The following is a 17,633-nucleotide window of genomic DNA, read 5'->3' as shown; positions in this document are numbered from 1 at the left end:
CTCAAAGTTGCCACACACTTAATTCCAAAAATAATTTTATTTACTAAATATTAAATAAAGTATGGAAGGAAAAGGAAGCTGTGTGGTCCAGTCCGTTTGTCATCCACTAGCCCAGCTCTTCTCGTGTCTTGCCTACTTTTTTGGGCATTTTCTTAGCATGGGGATCTTCTAGTTCCTTGGCCTTATAGTAGTGGGGGGCCACTTCCAAGAGCCAGCTGCTCTCAATCTCCAGGACCTGTAAGAGGACAGAGGTCAGTAGGGCTCCTTCACTTCCAAGCCAGGGTTTTCACTGTGTGGTTAGGAAAGGCTTCCCTTCCCCTTTGAGGGCAAGAAGGCACCTGGCTATGTTTCATGCTGGCCGGGCAGACACACCCTGACCTGCTCAAGACATCAGGTAGGTGAGCCCCGAGAAGAGCCTGTTCTGTTCCTCAGGGCAGACTTCATCTGCTTCGTTTGCCTCTGTGGCCCCAGCACGTGGCACACACTTTATTGATGCTGGATATGAACCAAGCGAGGCTCTCGCTCGCTACAGAAGACTCACCGAGGTCTCAGCACGACCTCTACTTTTTCCACATTTATAAAACGTTTTATGTGTATGGGTGCTTTGCCTACACATATGTTTGTATATTACATGCATACCTGATGCCCAAGAAGGCCAGAAGAAGCCGGGCGTTGGTGGCCCACGCCTTTAATTCCAGCACTCGGGAGGCAGAGGCAGATGGATCTCTGTGAGTTGGAGACCAGCCTGGTCTACAAGAGCTAGTTCCAGGACAGCCTCCAATGCCACAGAGAAACCCTGTCTCGAAAAACCAAAAAAAAAAAAAAAAAAAAAAAAAAAGAAGGCCAGAAGAGGGTGTCAGATCCCCTGGAGTTAAGAGGCAGCTGTTAGCCAACAGGAGGGTACCAGGAAATTGCACTTAGGTCTTCTGGAAGAGCAGTCAGTGAGCCATCTTTCCAGCTCTGTTTATTACTGTGTGTGTGTGTGTGTGTGTGTACACTCGAGCACGCACACTCAAGTACAGTGCCTGCAGAGGCTAGAAGAGGGTGATGTGATCAATGATTCCCCCAATCTGGAGTGTATTGTGAGCTGCTTGCTGTGTGGGTGCTGGGAACTGAACCCAGGTCCCCTGCAAGAACAGTGAGTGCTCTAGACCACTGAGCCAACTCTCCAGCCCCACTGTTACCTAGGCAGATCTTCAACGTGTTGTCGTCCTGCCTCACCTTGAGCACCAGGGACTACAGACCTGTGCCATCAGGCACAGCTTCAATTATCTATTGAATGAGTTACAATTCTCAGATCTCGGAAGGCACTAACAGTTGCAGGAAAGGAATTTTTTTTTTAAGATTTATTTATCATGTATATAACATTCTGCCCCCATGTATGCCTGCACACCAGAAGAGGGCACCAGATCTCATTATAGATGGTTGTGAGCCACCATGTGGTTGCCGGGAATTGAACTCAGGACCTCTGGAAGAGCAGTCAGTGCTCTTAACCTCTGAGCCATCTCTCCAGCCCTGATTTATTATTTTTTTTTTAATTTATGTGTACCACGAGCTACATCCCAAGCATACATTAAGTCTGATGACATGTGACCCTATGTTAAACTAATAGACCTTTTTGTTTCGGTGACAGTCCCAGAAATACAAATTGAGTTTAAGATGCCAGCATACTGTCTCCCCAGTCTCCACCCATCTAAGCAAGCAACAATCCCTTACCTGTCTCATGAACTCCTTTGTGGTCAAGACAAGCTCATGGTAAAGCAACCAGCGTGGCTGTTGTTCAAAGAGAGAGGAGTTGGGATGAATAAACACTGTCTGCTGCTGCTTCACTGTGCGGTAGCCACTCCGAGTCAGCCTCGCGGTGTGGTAAAAATAACCCGAAGTGATGGCCTAAGATGCAGGCAAGAAAATAAGGTTAGGCGCCATTTGGGGGGGTCTTCCACTTCCCACCTCTGAGCTCAGGTTTCTGGAGAACCAGAAAGGTGAGGAATCCCAGAAGAACCCACTGACTGACATGTGCTGTCCAGGGAGGAATGGGCTCCGGTAAGCACCAGGGAGGAGAGCTCAGGCAGGGAAAGTGTGGTGTGCCCCTCAGAAGTGGATATGTGTCTGAGGAGAGAAGTGTGCTGGGTAACAGTTTCCTCTGAGATGGAAACATACTGCCCTGCAGTGAAGCTCTTCAAACAACACAAAGCAGCTCTAGGAGGTCCCAAAACCTGACCAGATTCACTAGGCCCCTTTCCACCAGAGTAATCAATAAACGCCGTGTCCCTCAGACACACTAAGGTGCAAAGAAGACTCTGGAGGCCTGACCAGCTGCTTGGAAGAAACAAACCAACAGAGCTACCAAAAGGGTTAGACCAACAGAGCCGCTTGTAAAGGGTGTTTTCCAACCTGCTGAGCTGCCTGCTGGCTGTGAAGTGAGCTCTAGTTTCCCAGCTTTTGTGAGCTGTCACCCATAGTGGGTTGGGCTTTGGTGACGCAGCTGTCTGAGTCATTTCAGCTCCTGTAAGTAACACCGTAATCCCTCGCTCATATTCCTACGAGTAACCCAAATAAAACTCACTGGTTGGCCAAGTTAAACTGTTGTGGGCTCCCTGTCTGTGGTAAGAGACATGTGTAGCATCTGCCCAGAAAAAGTTTTATAACATAGTGACTCCTGCGTTGTCCGCTGACTTACACACACACTCATAAACATACATGAAAGAAAGCAACAAGATGCCAGTGGTGGCGCACACCTTTAATTCTGGCACTTGGGAGGAAGGGGCAGGCGGATCTCTTGAGTTCGAGGTCTATAGAGTGGGTTCTAGTATACCCAGGGCTACACAGAGAAACCCTATCCTGTAAAAAATGAAAAGAAAAAGACAAAACATTAACAACAAAAACCCTGACCTTGCGCACACGAATGTAGTCTCCTTGGCAGGACGTCAAGCCAACTTCCACGCGCTCCAGGAGCCCCTCCAGCTGTTCCCGCACATCCCGGGCTCGGCGCATGGATCTGAACTGTACAAAGTTCTCATAGCACCACTGAGAAGAGTAGCCACTCTCCGCCCACTGTGAAGATGACGGGTGTTTAGTACCTATCAGGACAGACGTATCCCACACTTCCCAAATTCCCACTTGCCCAGTGACCTGTGTGTACACATTGAGCAGAACCAGGTGGTCCCCACCAGGGAGGAAGAAGTTGACACGGGCGTTGTCGGCATGGACCACCTTGTCCTTGGGCCGGTAGAAGATGGAGTTGTTGACAGACAGCATAGCAGCCACTGTCAGGATCTCTTCTGAACAGCTGTACCTGGTGTAGGGCAGCAAGAGATGAGGTCAAAGCAAGACACCAAAGAACAAACGAGGACAGACTCTCTGACCTCTCTCTTCCTCTTCTTCTTTATTTATTTGCTTATTTATTAATTTATTGTCTTTTTTTTTTTTTTCAAGACAGCATTTCTCTATGTAACTGCCCTAGCACTTGATCTGTAGACCAGGCTGGTCTTGCATTCACAGAGATCCCACCTGTCTCTGCCTCCCAAGCACCAGGATTAAAAGATATGCCCCGCCACTGCCTGCTGAGATTTCTGATCTCAGACACAGCAAAGGAACATGTTTTTTTGTTGTTGTTGTTAAAGATTTCTTTTATATGTATAAAATGTTTTGCCTGCATGTATGTGTGTGTGTCATATGCCCGTGGAAGTCAGAAGAACTGAAGTTAAAGATGGTTATGAGCCAACACATGGGTCTTGGGAATTGAACTCAGGTCCTCTGCAAGAGCAGCTGATACATTTAACCACTGACATTTTTTATGGATGGTCCCATACAGACCTATCTAAACACCCTGTCCTGAAGCCTTGGGGTTAATCAAGTTCCAGCAGCCCACACACACCCATCACACAGGAACGTTGACTCAGGGTCCCAGATTTTATTTTATTAATCTGTTTGTGCTATGAGGCAGGGTCTCATTATGCAGCTCTCACTGGCCTGGGACTCTAGGTATACCGGCTGGCCTTGAACTCAGAGAATCCACCTGCTTCTGCCTCTGCTACAATTACTGGCCCTGGGTGGTAGCTGTACTAACCACTTGTGCCCACAGACTATCACAATCGAGGGCAGGACCGTGACTCACAGACCGTCTGGGGCCTCTAAAGGGGTGATGAGCCTTCTTAAATAAAGACCACGATGGAAAAAGAAGACGGAGGGGACACTTGGGACTGAGGAGGCATGGCCACTTGGCGCCAGAAGCCGGGCGGGCGGGTGGACAGACAGACAGACTTACTTCTCAGAGGCCAAGATCATCTTAGACAGCATGGGATCCACAGGCAGCTCCGCCATCTTTCGACCAGACTTGAAAGAAAGAAAGGGAAAGGTGAGGCCCGTCTTCCCTCAGGTTCCTTCCACCATTACAGGAGCCCTTCATCCTGTCCCAGGCCATGCTGTCCTCTCACCGTGGTAAGTTCCCCCAGGTGGTTGAGGGCTCCCAGTGCATAAAGCTGTTCCAAAGCCAACAGCAGGGTCTCGTAGGGTGGAGGGTCCAGGAAGTCAAAGTGCATCAGGTCGTGGATCCCTGGGGAAAGGAGCGAAGGATTGAGAGAGGGCCCTAGGCAAGCACCAGAGCCCGTCAGGAGGACGCGGGCTGCCCTGTCACCTAGGCTCTTCAGCAGCAGCACCACATTGCCCAGGCTTGTCCTCTGGATCTCGGGAACCGTGGTCTCCTCGAGCTCGTGCTGATAGGCCCAGGCTGTGTACAGGCGGAAGCACTTCCCCGCGGCGACCCGGCCTGCACGGCCAGCCCGCTGATTGGCAGAGGCCTGAAAAGGAAGGAGAGGCAGACACATGGCTAGGGCGGTGTTGACTCAAGAGCCTGGAGTATGTAGACCACTGATCCCTGGTCCTCAAATGCTACTTATGGATCAAACATTCTCTGGAGGAACCAATCTGTCTCCCTCGACCTCACGGAGATGTGGGCTGACCTTGCTGCAGGGTGTGACGGTGAGAGACTCCATGCCCGTGCGGGGATTGTAGCTCTTCTGCTTGCAGAACCCTGGGTCCAGCACGTAAATGATGCCTTCGATGGTGAGCGACGTTTCTGCGATGTTTGTTGCCACAACCACCTAAGTGAGAAGACAGCGTCGTCACCCAGGGACCCAGCCCACCCGGGCAGCCCAAGAAAGTTCAGTGCAGTGAGGAACAGGGCAAAGGGAGGTCAGGAGACGAGGTGAGACCTGCGGCAGGGTGATGGGGCGTAACAAAGAAATGAGACCGGATGTGGGGTTTCCCTTCAGAGATGGAAGATGGGGATATCTAGGACCCTGCCCTCCCCTCCCCACCACCATCCGTACCTGTCTCCACAAACCCCCTGCCTCTAAACCTGCTTCTATCACCCAGCATTCAGGACGGCCCTTTTAAAGTACTTAAACCTGTCAATTCCCACCCAGATCCAACCACAGAATCAACCTACACCCCTTACAGCCTGGACTACTTCACCTGCGGCTGCCTCTCTGATCACACCGATCATCCACGTGCTCAAACCCCATGACTCCTGCATGCACACCCTGCTATCCGGTGCTCTGCACCGGCCCTCCCCTCAGCAGGGCAGTCCTCCCAGACAGCGGGCTGGGTCCCCCTCCTCTTTCCTCTACTCTACCCTGGCCTTTAGAGAGCAGCCTCCTGCCCTTCCTCGTCCTCAGCTCCAGTCTGCTTCCATGTTCCCAGGCTATCCTGAATCTCTTCACTGCACCCGACACAAGCTGACACGGTTTACACGCCCACTGTCTCCTCCCGTCATACTGGAAGTCTTACTTTACCCATCAGTGTACCCCTCACCTCAGGCCCCCGCCCCAGACAGCGTGGGCTGGGCCTCCACGCTGGGACCTCACACATGCTAGGCAAATGTTTTACCACAGAGCCACATCTCCAAGCCTTCAATAAATAATTGCTCAGTGAAGGTCATGACTCTACTTAAAATTGTTTGGTTCTTAAAATCTGAGTGCATCTGGACAGGGGTGGCGCATGCCTTTAATCTCAGCACTCGAAGGTGGATATAAGTTCAAAGTCAGCCTGGTCTACAGAGTGAGTTCCAGGCAGTCAGGACTACACAGAGAAACCCTGTCTTGAAAAACCAAGATACATAGAAATAAATAGATGATATGGATGATAGATAGGTAGAAATAGATACATAGAGATAAATAGATGCCCATGTCTGTTCAGCTTTGGCTTCTGCTGCACCACTTGAAATCCCCAAACCCACTCCTCTCAGACTTCAAACATGCATTGACTTCCCTCTGGGACTCCCCAGACGTTTCCCCAAAGGTTCACTCAAATCCTATGTCCTGGCAAACAAAGCTTTCCTTGGCCTCCGGAACTTGAAGCTTGCTAACTCTCAGCTAATACTGATTTCATCTCTCTCAGCGGAAGGTGAGAGCCTGGCTGCTCCCTGGCTATGTCCAATAGCTTGGCAAACAGCTCGCAGGGACAGCACGTGCTTGCTTCAACACTCACTGTGTGTGCCACAGGGGGAAGAGTAAAGGCTTGCCTCTCCCACTGACCTTGCGGGCCCCAGGGGGTGTGGGCTGGAAGATTCGGGCCTGCATGTCTGAGGGCAGGTTGGCATAAATGGGCAGCACCAGGAGCTCCCGGATTTTGGAACCCAGACGGCGGCAACGGTCCTGGAGCATCTCACAGGCGGCCTCAATCTCCTCCTGAATGTAGGCAGAGCAGGGGGTAGGAGTCACAGAATCCACACACCAGGCCATCCTTCCCCACTTCCCGCCACAGTTCACACCTGTCCGGTCAGGAACACCAGTATATCCCCAGGGGGCTGAGTCACGTGGATCTGCAGCACAGACACCACACAGGCTTCCAGGTAGTCGGCCTCTGGGGCCTGTGGAGGAGGAGGATTCGGGGTCACAGAGGGCCACCAGCTCAAGCTCTTCTCCATGCTCAGTGTATCTTTTACCCACCCACCCCCCCCAACCTGGGTGTCCCATGAGATCCTTCCCTTGGACAGCCTCCTAAACCGGCCCTACGCCTCTGCCTCACAATGAAGCCCATCCTCCCAAGGGGCACCTTGGTATAGAAGATGTCAACTGGAAACCTGCGTCCAGGGATTCGGAAGACGGGGGCGTCATCGAAGAAGGTGGAAAACCGGGCAGTGTCCAGCGTGGCTGAAGCTACCAGGACCTTGAGCTCGGGTCGGAATCGAGCAACATCCTTAATTAACCCGAAGAGAATGTCTGTGTGCAGGGTCCGTTCATGAGCTTCATCCACCATCACCACGCTGTGGGAGGCAATGGGACAGGGGTGAGGGGGAAGGGACAGGACAGTGCGGGATTGGCTAGCAGGTAGCTGGATGAAAGGGAGGGCGGGTGGAGGGACTGGGTAAGGGGAAGTCAAGCATTGCGGCCAAGAAAAGCAGTCAAGATGGCGTTGGTAAAATGTTCAACAGTAAAGGCGCTGGCCACCAAGCCTGAGGACCTGAGTCTGACCCCTGGAACCTACATGGTGAAAGGATAGAACTGATTCCTGCAAGCTGCCTCCTGAGCCCCTACATGGCACACACACACACACACACACACACACACACACACACACACACATACACACATATATACACATACTCACATGCATACATATACACATACATATATACACACACATCGATACACACATATACATACATAAATACACACACACACACACTCACATACATACACACATATACACACATGCATACATATATACACATACATGCATACATACACCGATACACACATATACATACATAAATACACACACACACACACACACACACACACACTCACATCCATACACACACACACACACACACACACACACAGACTCACATACATACACACATATACACGCATGCATACATATATACACATACATGCATACATACACACATACATATATACACACACATCCATACACATATACATTCATAAATACACACACACATACATATACACACACACTCACATATACACACATATATACACATACTCACATGCATACATATACACATACATACACACATACATATATACACACACATACATACACACATATACATTCATAAATACACACACACACACACACTCACATACATACACACATATACACACATGCATACATATATACACATACATGCATACATACACACATACATATATACACACACATCGATACACACATATACATACATAAATACGCACACACACACACTCACATATACACACATACATATACACATACATACACACATACATATATACACACACAGGCATACACACACACACAGGCATACACACACACACATACACACACATACATACACACATACACACACATACACATACACACACACACACATACACACACACACATACACACACATACATACACACATACACACACATACACACACATACATACACACATACACACATACACACACACACACTTTTTTTTTTTTCAAATGTAAAAAAGCCAACAGGGCAGGGAAGTCCGGCAGCCAGGACAGGAACACGTTGTCAGTATCTCTGGGTCAGTCAGAACAGCTATTCTCACCAGAAGAAGCGGAAGTTCGAGCACGCCTTAAAGGAAACACCGCTTGGCCAGGTGGCTGTTGCTGAGACCCACAAGACTGAGGCCAGCTCATGTTACATAGTGAGTCCCAGGCCTGCCTGGGCTGTAGAATGAAACCGTGTCTCAAAACACTAAAGAGATCTGGTGGGTTGAGTATGTCGGCCGTGGGAAGAACGAGATTGAAGGAAACAAGAGTCTCTGAGGGGCATAGGCAGCAGGAGTGAGGTGGTGGCATCCACCCCCCCCACCCCCACCCCACCCCCGCGTGTACCTGTAGCTTGCAAGGTCGGGTTCAGAGAGGAACTCCCGTAGCAGCATCCCATCCGTCATGTAGCGGAGAACGGTTCGCTCTGATGTGCAGTCCTCAAAGCGGATGCTGTAGCCAACCTGGCCAGAGACAGGTAGGAGGTAAGATTGACCAGCGCCCAGACCTGAGATGTGGGACCGTGAAAGAGGCTTCCCTCTCCTGAATCCCCAAAGAACTTACCTCATTCCCAAGCTTCACACCCATCTCCCGGGCCACTCTGGCAGCCACGCTCATGGCCGCCACTCTTCGGGGCTGGGTACAAGCAATCTTCATACCCTTCTTTGTGTAGCCCTAGAAAGAGAGGAGAGAGAGGTGTTCCTCTGCCAGGCATCCTGGGGCGAGCCAGGCAGGGCAGGAAAAGAGAACGGAAAAGAACAGACTGAGATTAGAAACGAGGGCCCCCAGGGGACGCCGGGCCAGCCCTGCAGACCTGCGCTTACAGTCAGGGCTCTGCCAGACTTGAACTGACCAGGGACAGACTGGCTGGGGCAACAGCCAGAAGCCAGGGGAGACGGGAGGTCAGAGAGTAAGGAAAACAAGCGTTTTCATTCTTGGTTCTCTCGCCCCTGAAAGGGGAAGGCAGGGTAGAGGTCACACGGGGCTGAAGCATGTCAGGTTCAGATTCATGCTCTTCATCTCTCGCTGCTTGCAGGGCAGACCCGTACGTCCTCACTCACACCCGGCACGGTGTGACAGCATCGAGAACAGAACGGCAGGGAACCTGATCTGACTGTGTCTGAAAAGCCTCGGGACTTGCGCGACGGACAGGACAGGCCAGGCCAGGCCAGGCCAGACCAGGGCAAGACAGGACAGGACAGGACAGGACAGGACAGGCCAGGCCAGGCCAGACCAGGGCAAGACAGGACAGGACAGGACAGGACAGGACAGGACAGGGCAAGACAGGACAGGACAGGACAGGCCAGACCAGGGCAAGACAGGACAGGACAGGCCAGGCCAGACCAGGGCAAGACAGGACACGACAGGACAGGCCAGACCAGGGCAAGACAGGACAGGACAGGACAGGACAGGCCAGACCAGGGCAAGACAGGACAGGACAGGATAGGACAGGACAGGACAGGACAGGACAGGACAGGACAGGGCAAGACAGGACAGGACAGGACAGGCCAGACCAGGGCAAGACAGGCCAGGCCAGGCCAGACCAGGACAGGCCAGGCCAGGCCAGGCCAGGCCAGACCAGGGCAAGACAGGACAGGACAGGACAGGCCAGACCAGGGCAAGACAGGCCAGGCCAGGCCAGGCCAGGCCAGACCAGGACAGGACAGGACAGGACAGGACAGGGCAAGACAGGCCAGGACAGGACTCTTGCAACCCCTCCACACACACGGGTCTGCCAAGGCTGACTCAAGGTCCGGGCCGCAGCGGGCACGGTGTGATGGCTGACCTCCTCGAAGAGGTACTGCGGGATCTGTGTGGTCTTCCCGGAGCCGGTCTCGCCTTCGATGATGAGGACTTGGTGGCTGGCGATGGCGGCCAGGAGCTCCTCTCGGAAGGGGAACACGGGCAGGCTGCGGCGGACAGCCTGGATGGACTCCTTCTGCTGGGCCTGGGCTGATGGGGGTGGAACTGACGACGGCTCCTGAGGAGGAGGAGGAGGAGGAAGGGGATGGAGAATGGGGCCCCTGCCCTTTTCAGAGTGTCCGTCCGTCCCGTCCCGTCCCCCCCCACAGACGTCCCAGACTCTTGCTGGCACACACCTCGTCTCCCTGCAGCTGAGCGGCTCGGACGAACTCGATGGTCTCGTCCTCCTCCAGCACCAGCTGGTACTTGGGCTCCTGGGCGGCGGCGTCCCTGGCCCCGAACTTGAGGGATGCAGCACCTAGCCGGGCCTCCTCCCAGCGCCGCTGCTCCTCTCCTGGGGCGCCCGATTCCTCCTCCACGACGTCCACAGCTCGAGCTGGCTGCGGAGAGAGGCAAGGCTGCGGGGCCTGGCGAAGGGTGGTCCTAGCTGTCCCCTCGCTCCCTCCGCCTGCTGTGCCCCACCCGTGAGCAGGGGGAGGCGGCGCCCCTCACCTGTCCCCGAGTCTCCTTGGGCATATGGTACCGGTTGGTGGCCTCCAGCTTCTCCTGCTCGCCGGCCGCCCGGTACTCCCGGGCCAGGTCCCGCACTCGACGCTTGTACTTGAGCTCCCTGCGCTCGTGCCGGCTCAGCTCCACGTCCCCAAACAGGACCTCCTCATCCGCCAGCTCTGCCTCCAGGTCCTCCAGCTTCTCCCGCTCGCGCTTTGCCAGGTACTCGCGGCGAGACTTCTTGCGAAGCTCGGGGACCTGGGCCAGGAAGGACAGTCACAACCTCACCCTACCAGGGAAGCAACACAGTTCCCCACTCGAGAGATGCTGGCTGCCTACGGGACAGCAGAAGCCGAGCTGTGACTCGACCCCCCGGAGTCAGGAGGGTTTGTAACTTTTCCTGGTGGTTCCTGTCAGTCAGCCCCCCCCTGCGCTACGGACTGAGCAACCACCCCACAGTCACCACACTCTCTCCCCAGCCCTTCCCGCCATGGCCAACCGCTCCATCAATCTTTCTTTTGTCGACATTTATTATGTATGCAGTGTTCTGCCTGCATGTGTCCCTGCAGGCCAGAAAGAGGGCACCAGATCTCATTACAGGTGGTTGTGAGCCACCTTGTTTTGGTGGGAATTGAACTCAGGCCCTCTGGAGGACCAGCTTGATCTCTAAGCCATCTCTCTCCAGCCCTGGATCTTGCTTCTTGAACCCGGGGTCTCACCATGGCTTTCCGGTCTTCCTCAGCCATCTTGAGGCGTTTCTGAGCCTCTTCATAAGCCTGGGTAGAAGAAATCAGGTAAATAGGGTCATGAGGCCCAAAAGATATGCACATCTACGACCATTCCCCTCAGAATGACAAATGTCCTTCACTGCCCCTTCTCAGTGAAGAGCCTCTGTGATTTCCACCAAGCAGTGAGGCCCTTAACCAGAAAGCTCACAGGACCCTGTTTCCCCACACAGGAACCCTAGCGACAACCCTTGTCTTCCCAGCGACACCTCTGCAACCAAATCCAGATGTACCTAGCAATGTTCTTCACCTTTTTTTTTTTTTTTTTAAGATTTTATTTGTTATGTATACAGCCTTCTGCCTGCAGGCCAGCAGAGGGCACCAGATCTCACTCAAGGTGGTTTGAGCCACCTTGTGGTTGCTGGGAATTGAACTCAGGACCTCTGGAGGACCAGTCAGTGCTCTTAACCTCTGAGCCATCTCTCCAGCCCTGTTCTTCACCTTCTTATCTGATCGCTCCAGGACATTCCGGGTCCGGTCCTTGTCCCTCTGCCGCACCCGCTCTGCAAACGCATCCCGTTCCTCCAAGTCCTGAAGACGCTCGCGCTCTGTCCGCTCCCACTCATCCTCTGAGGCCGGCTTCTCCTCCGTGGGTGACTTACTGTCCCTGAACCCAGCCCAGCGCATCATCAAAGAGGGGTATCGAGAAAGCGTATCATCCCCACGGCCAACCACCTGCCCCGGCTCCCTCTCTCCTCGGTTCTGACTTACCCCGTCTTCCTCTTCCCTGCCTCAGAAACCTCTTCCTCGTCCTCTTCCTCCTCCTCGTGGTGTTTCTTCCTGAGGTGTTTCCGTCTTTTCCGCTTCTTCTGGAGGCTGCTCGAATCGCTGCCCACCGCTTCCTCCCCGCTCTCGCTGTCTTCCAGCAACTTATAAGATCGGTTCTTCTCCAGCAGGGCTCGGGCCTCTCGCTCAGCTGCCCGAGCTGGCTTTTCTACCACAGCCTTCCGTGGTACCTGTGAGTCGGAAACAAGCGGTTGTGAGCAGCTCCTGCCTCAGCCTCGAGCTCAAACCAGGCGTCATCATTCTCTGCTCAATCGGGCCCTCAGCGTCTGAACTTCCTTCCATGCATCTGTTTAGCAAATGATTATTGAAAACTACCCGATGGTGGAGGGCGCGACCCAGCACCCACAGGTTGCCCTCGGACATCCACCCACAAATGGATTTTTTTTTTTCTTTTGGTTTTTTGAGACAGGGTTTCTCTGTGGCTTTGGAGGCTGTCCTGGAACACTAGCTCTTGTAGACCAGGCTGGTCTCGAACTCACAGGCCTGCCTCTGCCTCCCGAGTGCTGGGATTAAAGGCGTGCGTCACCACCGCCCGGCCAAACGGATATTTTTTAAATGATTTATTTTTTATGTGCATGTGTTTTGCCTGCATTGTGTCTATGTGAGGGTGTTGGATCCCCTGGAACTGGAGTGACAGACAGTTGTGAGCCGCCTTGCGGGTGCTTGGAATTGAATCAGAGACCTCTGGAAGAGCAGCCAGTGACCTTAATCTCTGGGCCATCTCTCTAGCCCCACAACAGAATTTAAAAAAAAAAAAAAAAGGCCCAGAGTTCAAGTAGTTTACATTCTACAACCCAGTTCCCTTTTCACATTTATCTTTTATTTATTTACGTGTATGGGTACCTGTGTGCCACAAGAGACCTGGATGCTGGGAACTTCAGTCCTCCCGAAGAGCAACAAGGGTTCTCTCCGGGTCTCCATCCTATGTCTAAATCGCTAATTCCCACGGCTCCACTGTTCTCAGCGACTTTCCCCCAGTACTTGGGACTGAACCCCAAACTTACTGTACGCTAGACAAGCACTCTACCAACTGAGATACGTCCTCAGCCCTGGGGGGGGGGGGGCTGCACTGTATTCACCGTGGCTAACAGGACCCTAGGTTTAAGCATGCTTGCACAGCCCTCTCTGCTAAGTCTCCTCCACAGCTCTGTACCTGGGGTAACAGAGGGCAAAAGGTGGATGTTTGGCAGAGCCGGGCGGGAGTGCTAGGTCTCTCTGCTATGGGAGGCGCTCTCTGTCTCTCCGTCTTTCTCTCTCTGTGTGTCTCTGCAAGTTCGAAGCCAGCCCGTGCACTACACTGAAAGTTGCAGGCTATCCTCCGATACACTGCTAGCTTACGCTCCATCACCAGGCCAAAGACGAGCGTGCGTGCGTGCGTGCGTGGAGCGGTCTACATCAGCTCGGGTGGACGGCACACACCTTGCTCCAGAGCCTGAGCGCGAAGTCCCGCGCCGGCCCGCCAAGGTCCAGAGTTTCGGTGTCTCGCAGCCGCTGCACGAACTCCTCGGCCGAGGCGCAGCGCTGCGCGGTGCCGATCAGGAACTGCGCGACGTGCCGCTCGCTCAGCCCCAGCACCGAGTGCAGCTCCTCCTGCACCCACCGCTCCAGCCCCGCCGGCGTCGCCATGGCGACGCGTCCCGCTCCGGGCGCGCAGCCGCCGAGCCAGCCAGGGCGGCGGCGGGGCCGGGAGCGATCTGCAGCGCCGCGGGCCCCGCACCGCTGGTGGCCGTAGAGTCTCCCAGCGCAGAGCGCCGGACTGGGCAGCCCTCAACTGGCTTCCAGACCCGCCAAACCCGGAAAGAGTCGAGCTCTTCCGGCCGCAGCTTAACGGTGGCTGGGAGGGTTCAAGTCGCGCAGCCTCTTTCCCGATGCTCACCCAGCAAGCTCGCCCGCCCCCACCCGGTGATGTTGCGCTCGGTCAGCACCAGCCCTGTGTACTAGAAAGAGCGTTTCCAGAGAGTGCGATAAAAGGAAGAGAAATAAGGTTTAGGAAACAAGGCATAGAACAAGGTGCTGGGGATATTGCTCAGAGAACTCGAGTTCGATTCCCCCAGCACCCATATTGCTCAAAACCAACGATTCGTAACTCCAGCTCCAGGGGGAATCCAACGCCAAACACACACACACACACACACACACACACACACACACACACACACACACACACACACACACACCACACACACACACACACACACACACACACACACACACACACACACACACACACACACACACACACACACACACACACACACACACACACACACACACACACACACACACACACACACACACACACACACACACGGTTTTTCGAGACAGGGTTTCTCTGTGGCTTTTGGAGGCTGTCCTGGAACTCACTCTTATAGACCAGGCTGGTCTCAAACTCACAGAGATCCACCTGTCTCTGTTGGGATTAAAGGCGTGCTCCACCACCTCCCGGCAATTAAAACTATTTTTAAAAAGTAATTTAAAGCTACTTACTAGAAATATGTATGTTGGGCGGGAGTTCCGGTATCTTAAGATTTTTTTCTCGCCGGTCGTTGGCGGTGCACCCCTTTAATCCCAGCAGAGGCAGGGGGATCTCTGTGAGTTCCAGGCCAGCCTGGTCTCCAGAGCGAGTGCCAGCATAGGCTCCAAAACTACACAAGAAACCCTGTCTCTAAAAACCAAAATAAATAAATAAATAAAAGATTTTTTTCTCTTTTTTATTATTAATTTACTTTTTATATTCCGATCCCAGTTCCCCCTCCCTCCTTTCCACCCCTCCCTCCACTCCCCCTCCTCCCATCTGCTCCACAGAGAGGGTGAGGCCTCCCCAGGGAGGTCTACTAAGTCTGTCCCATCATCTCACTGAGGCAGGACCAAGGCGCCTCTCCAGCCCCACACCCCTGTGTCTAGGCTTGGCAAGGTATCTCTCCACGTAGGATGGGCTCCACTAAGTCAGTTTGTGCATTAGAGTTAGATCTTGGACCCACTGCCAGTGGCCTCATATATTGTCCCAGTCACACCATTGTCACCTATGATAAGGGAGTCTAGTTTGGTCTTATGCAGGTTCCCTAAGATTTTTTTTTTTAATTATTTATGTGCATGCGTGCTTGCCTTCGTATCGGCACCATGTATGTGGAAAAGTGCCTTTAGATCCGGGATGTGGTGCCTCTCCACAGCTGCAGTTAAAGACGATTGAGAGCCTGAGTTACCTGATGTGGATTCTGGGAACCAAAACCAGGTCCTCTGTAGGAACAGCGGGTGCTCCTAACCACTGACCGTCTCTGCAGCCCTTCTTTCTGTTTTTTGTTTATGTATCTATAAACATTTTACTTGCGAGTATGTACAGCACCCAGAAGCCTCAAGAGGGCACTGGATATCCTGAAACGGTAGTAATAGGGGAGCCATTCATCGTGCTGGGTGTTGAAACGGGGTCCTCTGCAAGAGCAACAAGTGCTCTTCATTGCTAAGCTGTCTCTCCAGCCACCTCTCTCCCCCCAACCCCTTTTCTTTGTTTTGAGTCAGGGTCTCACACGCATTAGCTGGCCTTGTATATACTATGTAGCTAAAGTTAACCTTGAACTCTAAATCTCCTGATGCTACTTCCTAAGTGTTGGGATTATAGACATGTACCACACTTGAAATATGTAATTTATATACAATCAAAAATAAGAAAGGTTGCTGCTGGTGGTGGTGACAGCATACTCCTTTAATCCCAGTACTCAGGAGGCAGAGGAAAGCAGATCTCTGTGAGTTTGAGGCCAGCCTGATCTACAGAGCCAGTTCCAGGTCAGCCAGGGCTACACAGAGAAACCCTGTGTGTGTGTGGGGCGGGGGGTTAGAGGGAAGGAGGCAAGTATTAAGTATTTCAAATTGGCTGGGCGTGGTGGCGTATGCCTTTAATCCCAGCACTCGGGAAGCAGAGGCAGGTGGATCTCTGTGAGTTTGAGACCAGCCTGGTCTACAAGAGTGAGTTCCAGGATAGCCTCCAAAGCCACAGGGAAACCCTGTCTCAAAAAACAAAAAAAAACAAAAAAAACCAAAAAAAAAGTATTTCAAATTGATAGGGTGCAGGGGGAATGAATAAGGTCAAAATACTCAGTGTTGAAAAAGCAATCTTCACGCTGGGAGTGAAGTGGTGCACACCTTTAATCCCAGCACTCAGGAGGCAGAGATTCGAGACCAGCCAGGTCTACAAAGAGAGTTCCAGGACAGACTCCAAAGCTACAGAGAAACCCTGTCTTGGGGTGAATGGTGGGTGGTGGGAAGCAATCTTCACATAGATGTTATTAACAGCTTAGCGCATACCTACTGTTAATGGTTTGCTGTGAGTTAACCCTTCCTAGCACAGATGACCGGGAGAAGCAACTCAATATCTGAGTTTCTGGAAAGTGTCCTAGAGAGGCACAGATGTGGCCTCTGAAATGTGGCTGATCACATGACCTAAGAGGCAGGACTGAGTTCTGGAATAATCAATAGTCTTTATTTCCTTTCCCACTTTCTGTAAAGCCTGCGCTAGAGAGCAAACGGAAGTTTTCTAGGATGCTAGTCCACTGCTTTGTCAGATGCAAGCTTTTTGAATAAACCACAGCTCCAATACTCTCGTCTCTGCCCCTGGTATTCCTTGTTGGTGATAGACAGCACAAGTTACAACCGGTCAGGTCCAGGAAACTAAGCGTACAGGACAGTACATGCTTGAATTTGTTCCTATTTGAGGAATTGAGGCCAAATAATCATCTGAGCCAGGGAGATCCCAAAGAACATGGGGAGGCTCTGCCTTTTCTGTTGTTTTTGGTAGTATTGCCTTGGTTTGCTATTGTTCTTTTCTTGTTGATATATATATATATATATTATATATATATATATATATATTTGGGTTTTTCGAGACAGGGTTTCCCTGTGTAGCCCCGGCTGCCCTGGAACTAGCTCTTGTAGACCAGGGTGGTCTTGAACTCACAGAGATCCACCTGCCTCTGCCTCCCAAGTGCTGGGATTAAAGGCATGCGCCACCAATGCCCAGCTTTGTTTTTTTGAGACAGGATTTTTCTGTGTAGCCCGGGCTGGATTTACAGATGGTTATGAAGCCACAATATGGGTGCTGGGAGCTGAATCTGGGCCCCAGCAAGAACAAGTGCTCC

At 52.4% G+C, this 17,633-nt stretch overlaps 1 protein-coding gene across 1 annotated transcript; it reads right to left on the bottom strand.

The window, feature by feature from the left end:
- Positions 1 to 18: 18 nt before the first annotated feature.
- Positions 19 to 14,304, bottom strand: Dhx16 (DEAH-box helicase 16). The gene is made up of 20 exons (XM_027388552.2): positions 13,924 to 14,304; positions 12,430 to 12,674; positions 12,160 to 12,325; positions 11,653 to 11,709; positions 10,937 to 11,191; positions 10,621 to 10,824; positions 10,308 to 10,502; positions 9,086 to 9,196; positions 8,870 to 8,985; positions 7,057 to 7,267; positions 6,773 to 6,871; positions 6,537 to 6,689; positions 4,962 to 5,102; positions 4,637 to 4,799; positions 4,437 to 4,555; positions 4,268 to 4,335; positions 3,133 to 3,295; positions 2,893 to 3,054; positions 1,717 to 1,890; positions 19 to 235 (listed from the first exon to the last, which is right to left on the bottom strand). The coding sequence occupies exons 1-20, from the start codon at positions 14,128 to 14,130 to the stop codon at positions 107 to 109; spliced, it is 3,138 nt and encodes a 1,045-aa protein (XP_027244353.1). The 5' UTR covers positions 14,131 to 14,304; the 3' UTR covers positions 19 to 106.
- Between the last annotated feature and the right edge of the window lie 3,329 nt (positions 14,305 to 17,633).

Source organism: Cricetulus griseus (genome assembly GCF_003668045.3).
Source record: "Cricetulus griseus strain 17A/GY chromosome 1 unlocalized genomic scaffold, alternate assembly CriGri-PICRH-1.0 chr1_0, whole genome shotgun sequence".
Lineage (NCBI taxonomy): Eukaryota > Metazoa > Chordata > Mammalia > Rodentia > Cricetidae > Cricetulus > Cricetulus griseus.
This window is presented reverse-complemented; position numbering and strand designations above follow the sequence as displayed.

Excerpts from the sequence above, each read along its gene's own strand:
- Dhx16 (XM_027388552.2), bottom strand. The coding sequence starts at position 14,130 with ATGGCGACGCCGGCGGGGCTGGAGCGGTGGGTGCAGGAGGAGCTGCAC. Across the intron at positions 11,710-12,159 it reads TGGAGCGATCAGATAAGAAG|GCTTATGAAGAGGCTCAGAA; the intron begins GTGAAGAACAGG and ends TCTTCTACCCAG. Across the intron at positions 5,103-6,536 it reads CACCCCCTGGGGCCCGCAAG|GTGGTTGTGGCAACAAACAT; the intron begins GTCAGTGGGAGA and ends CTTCTCACTTAG.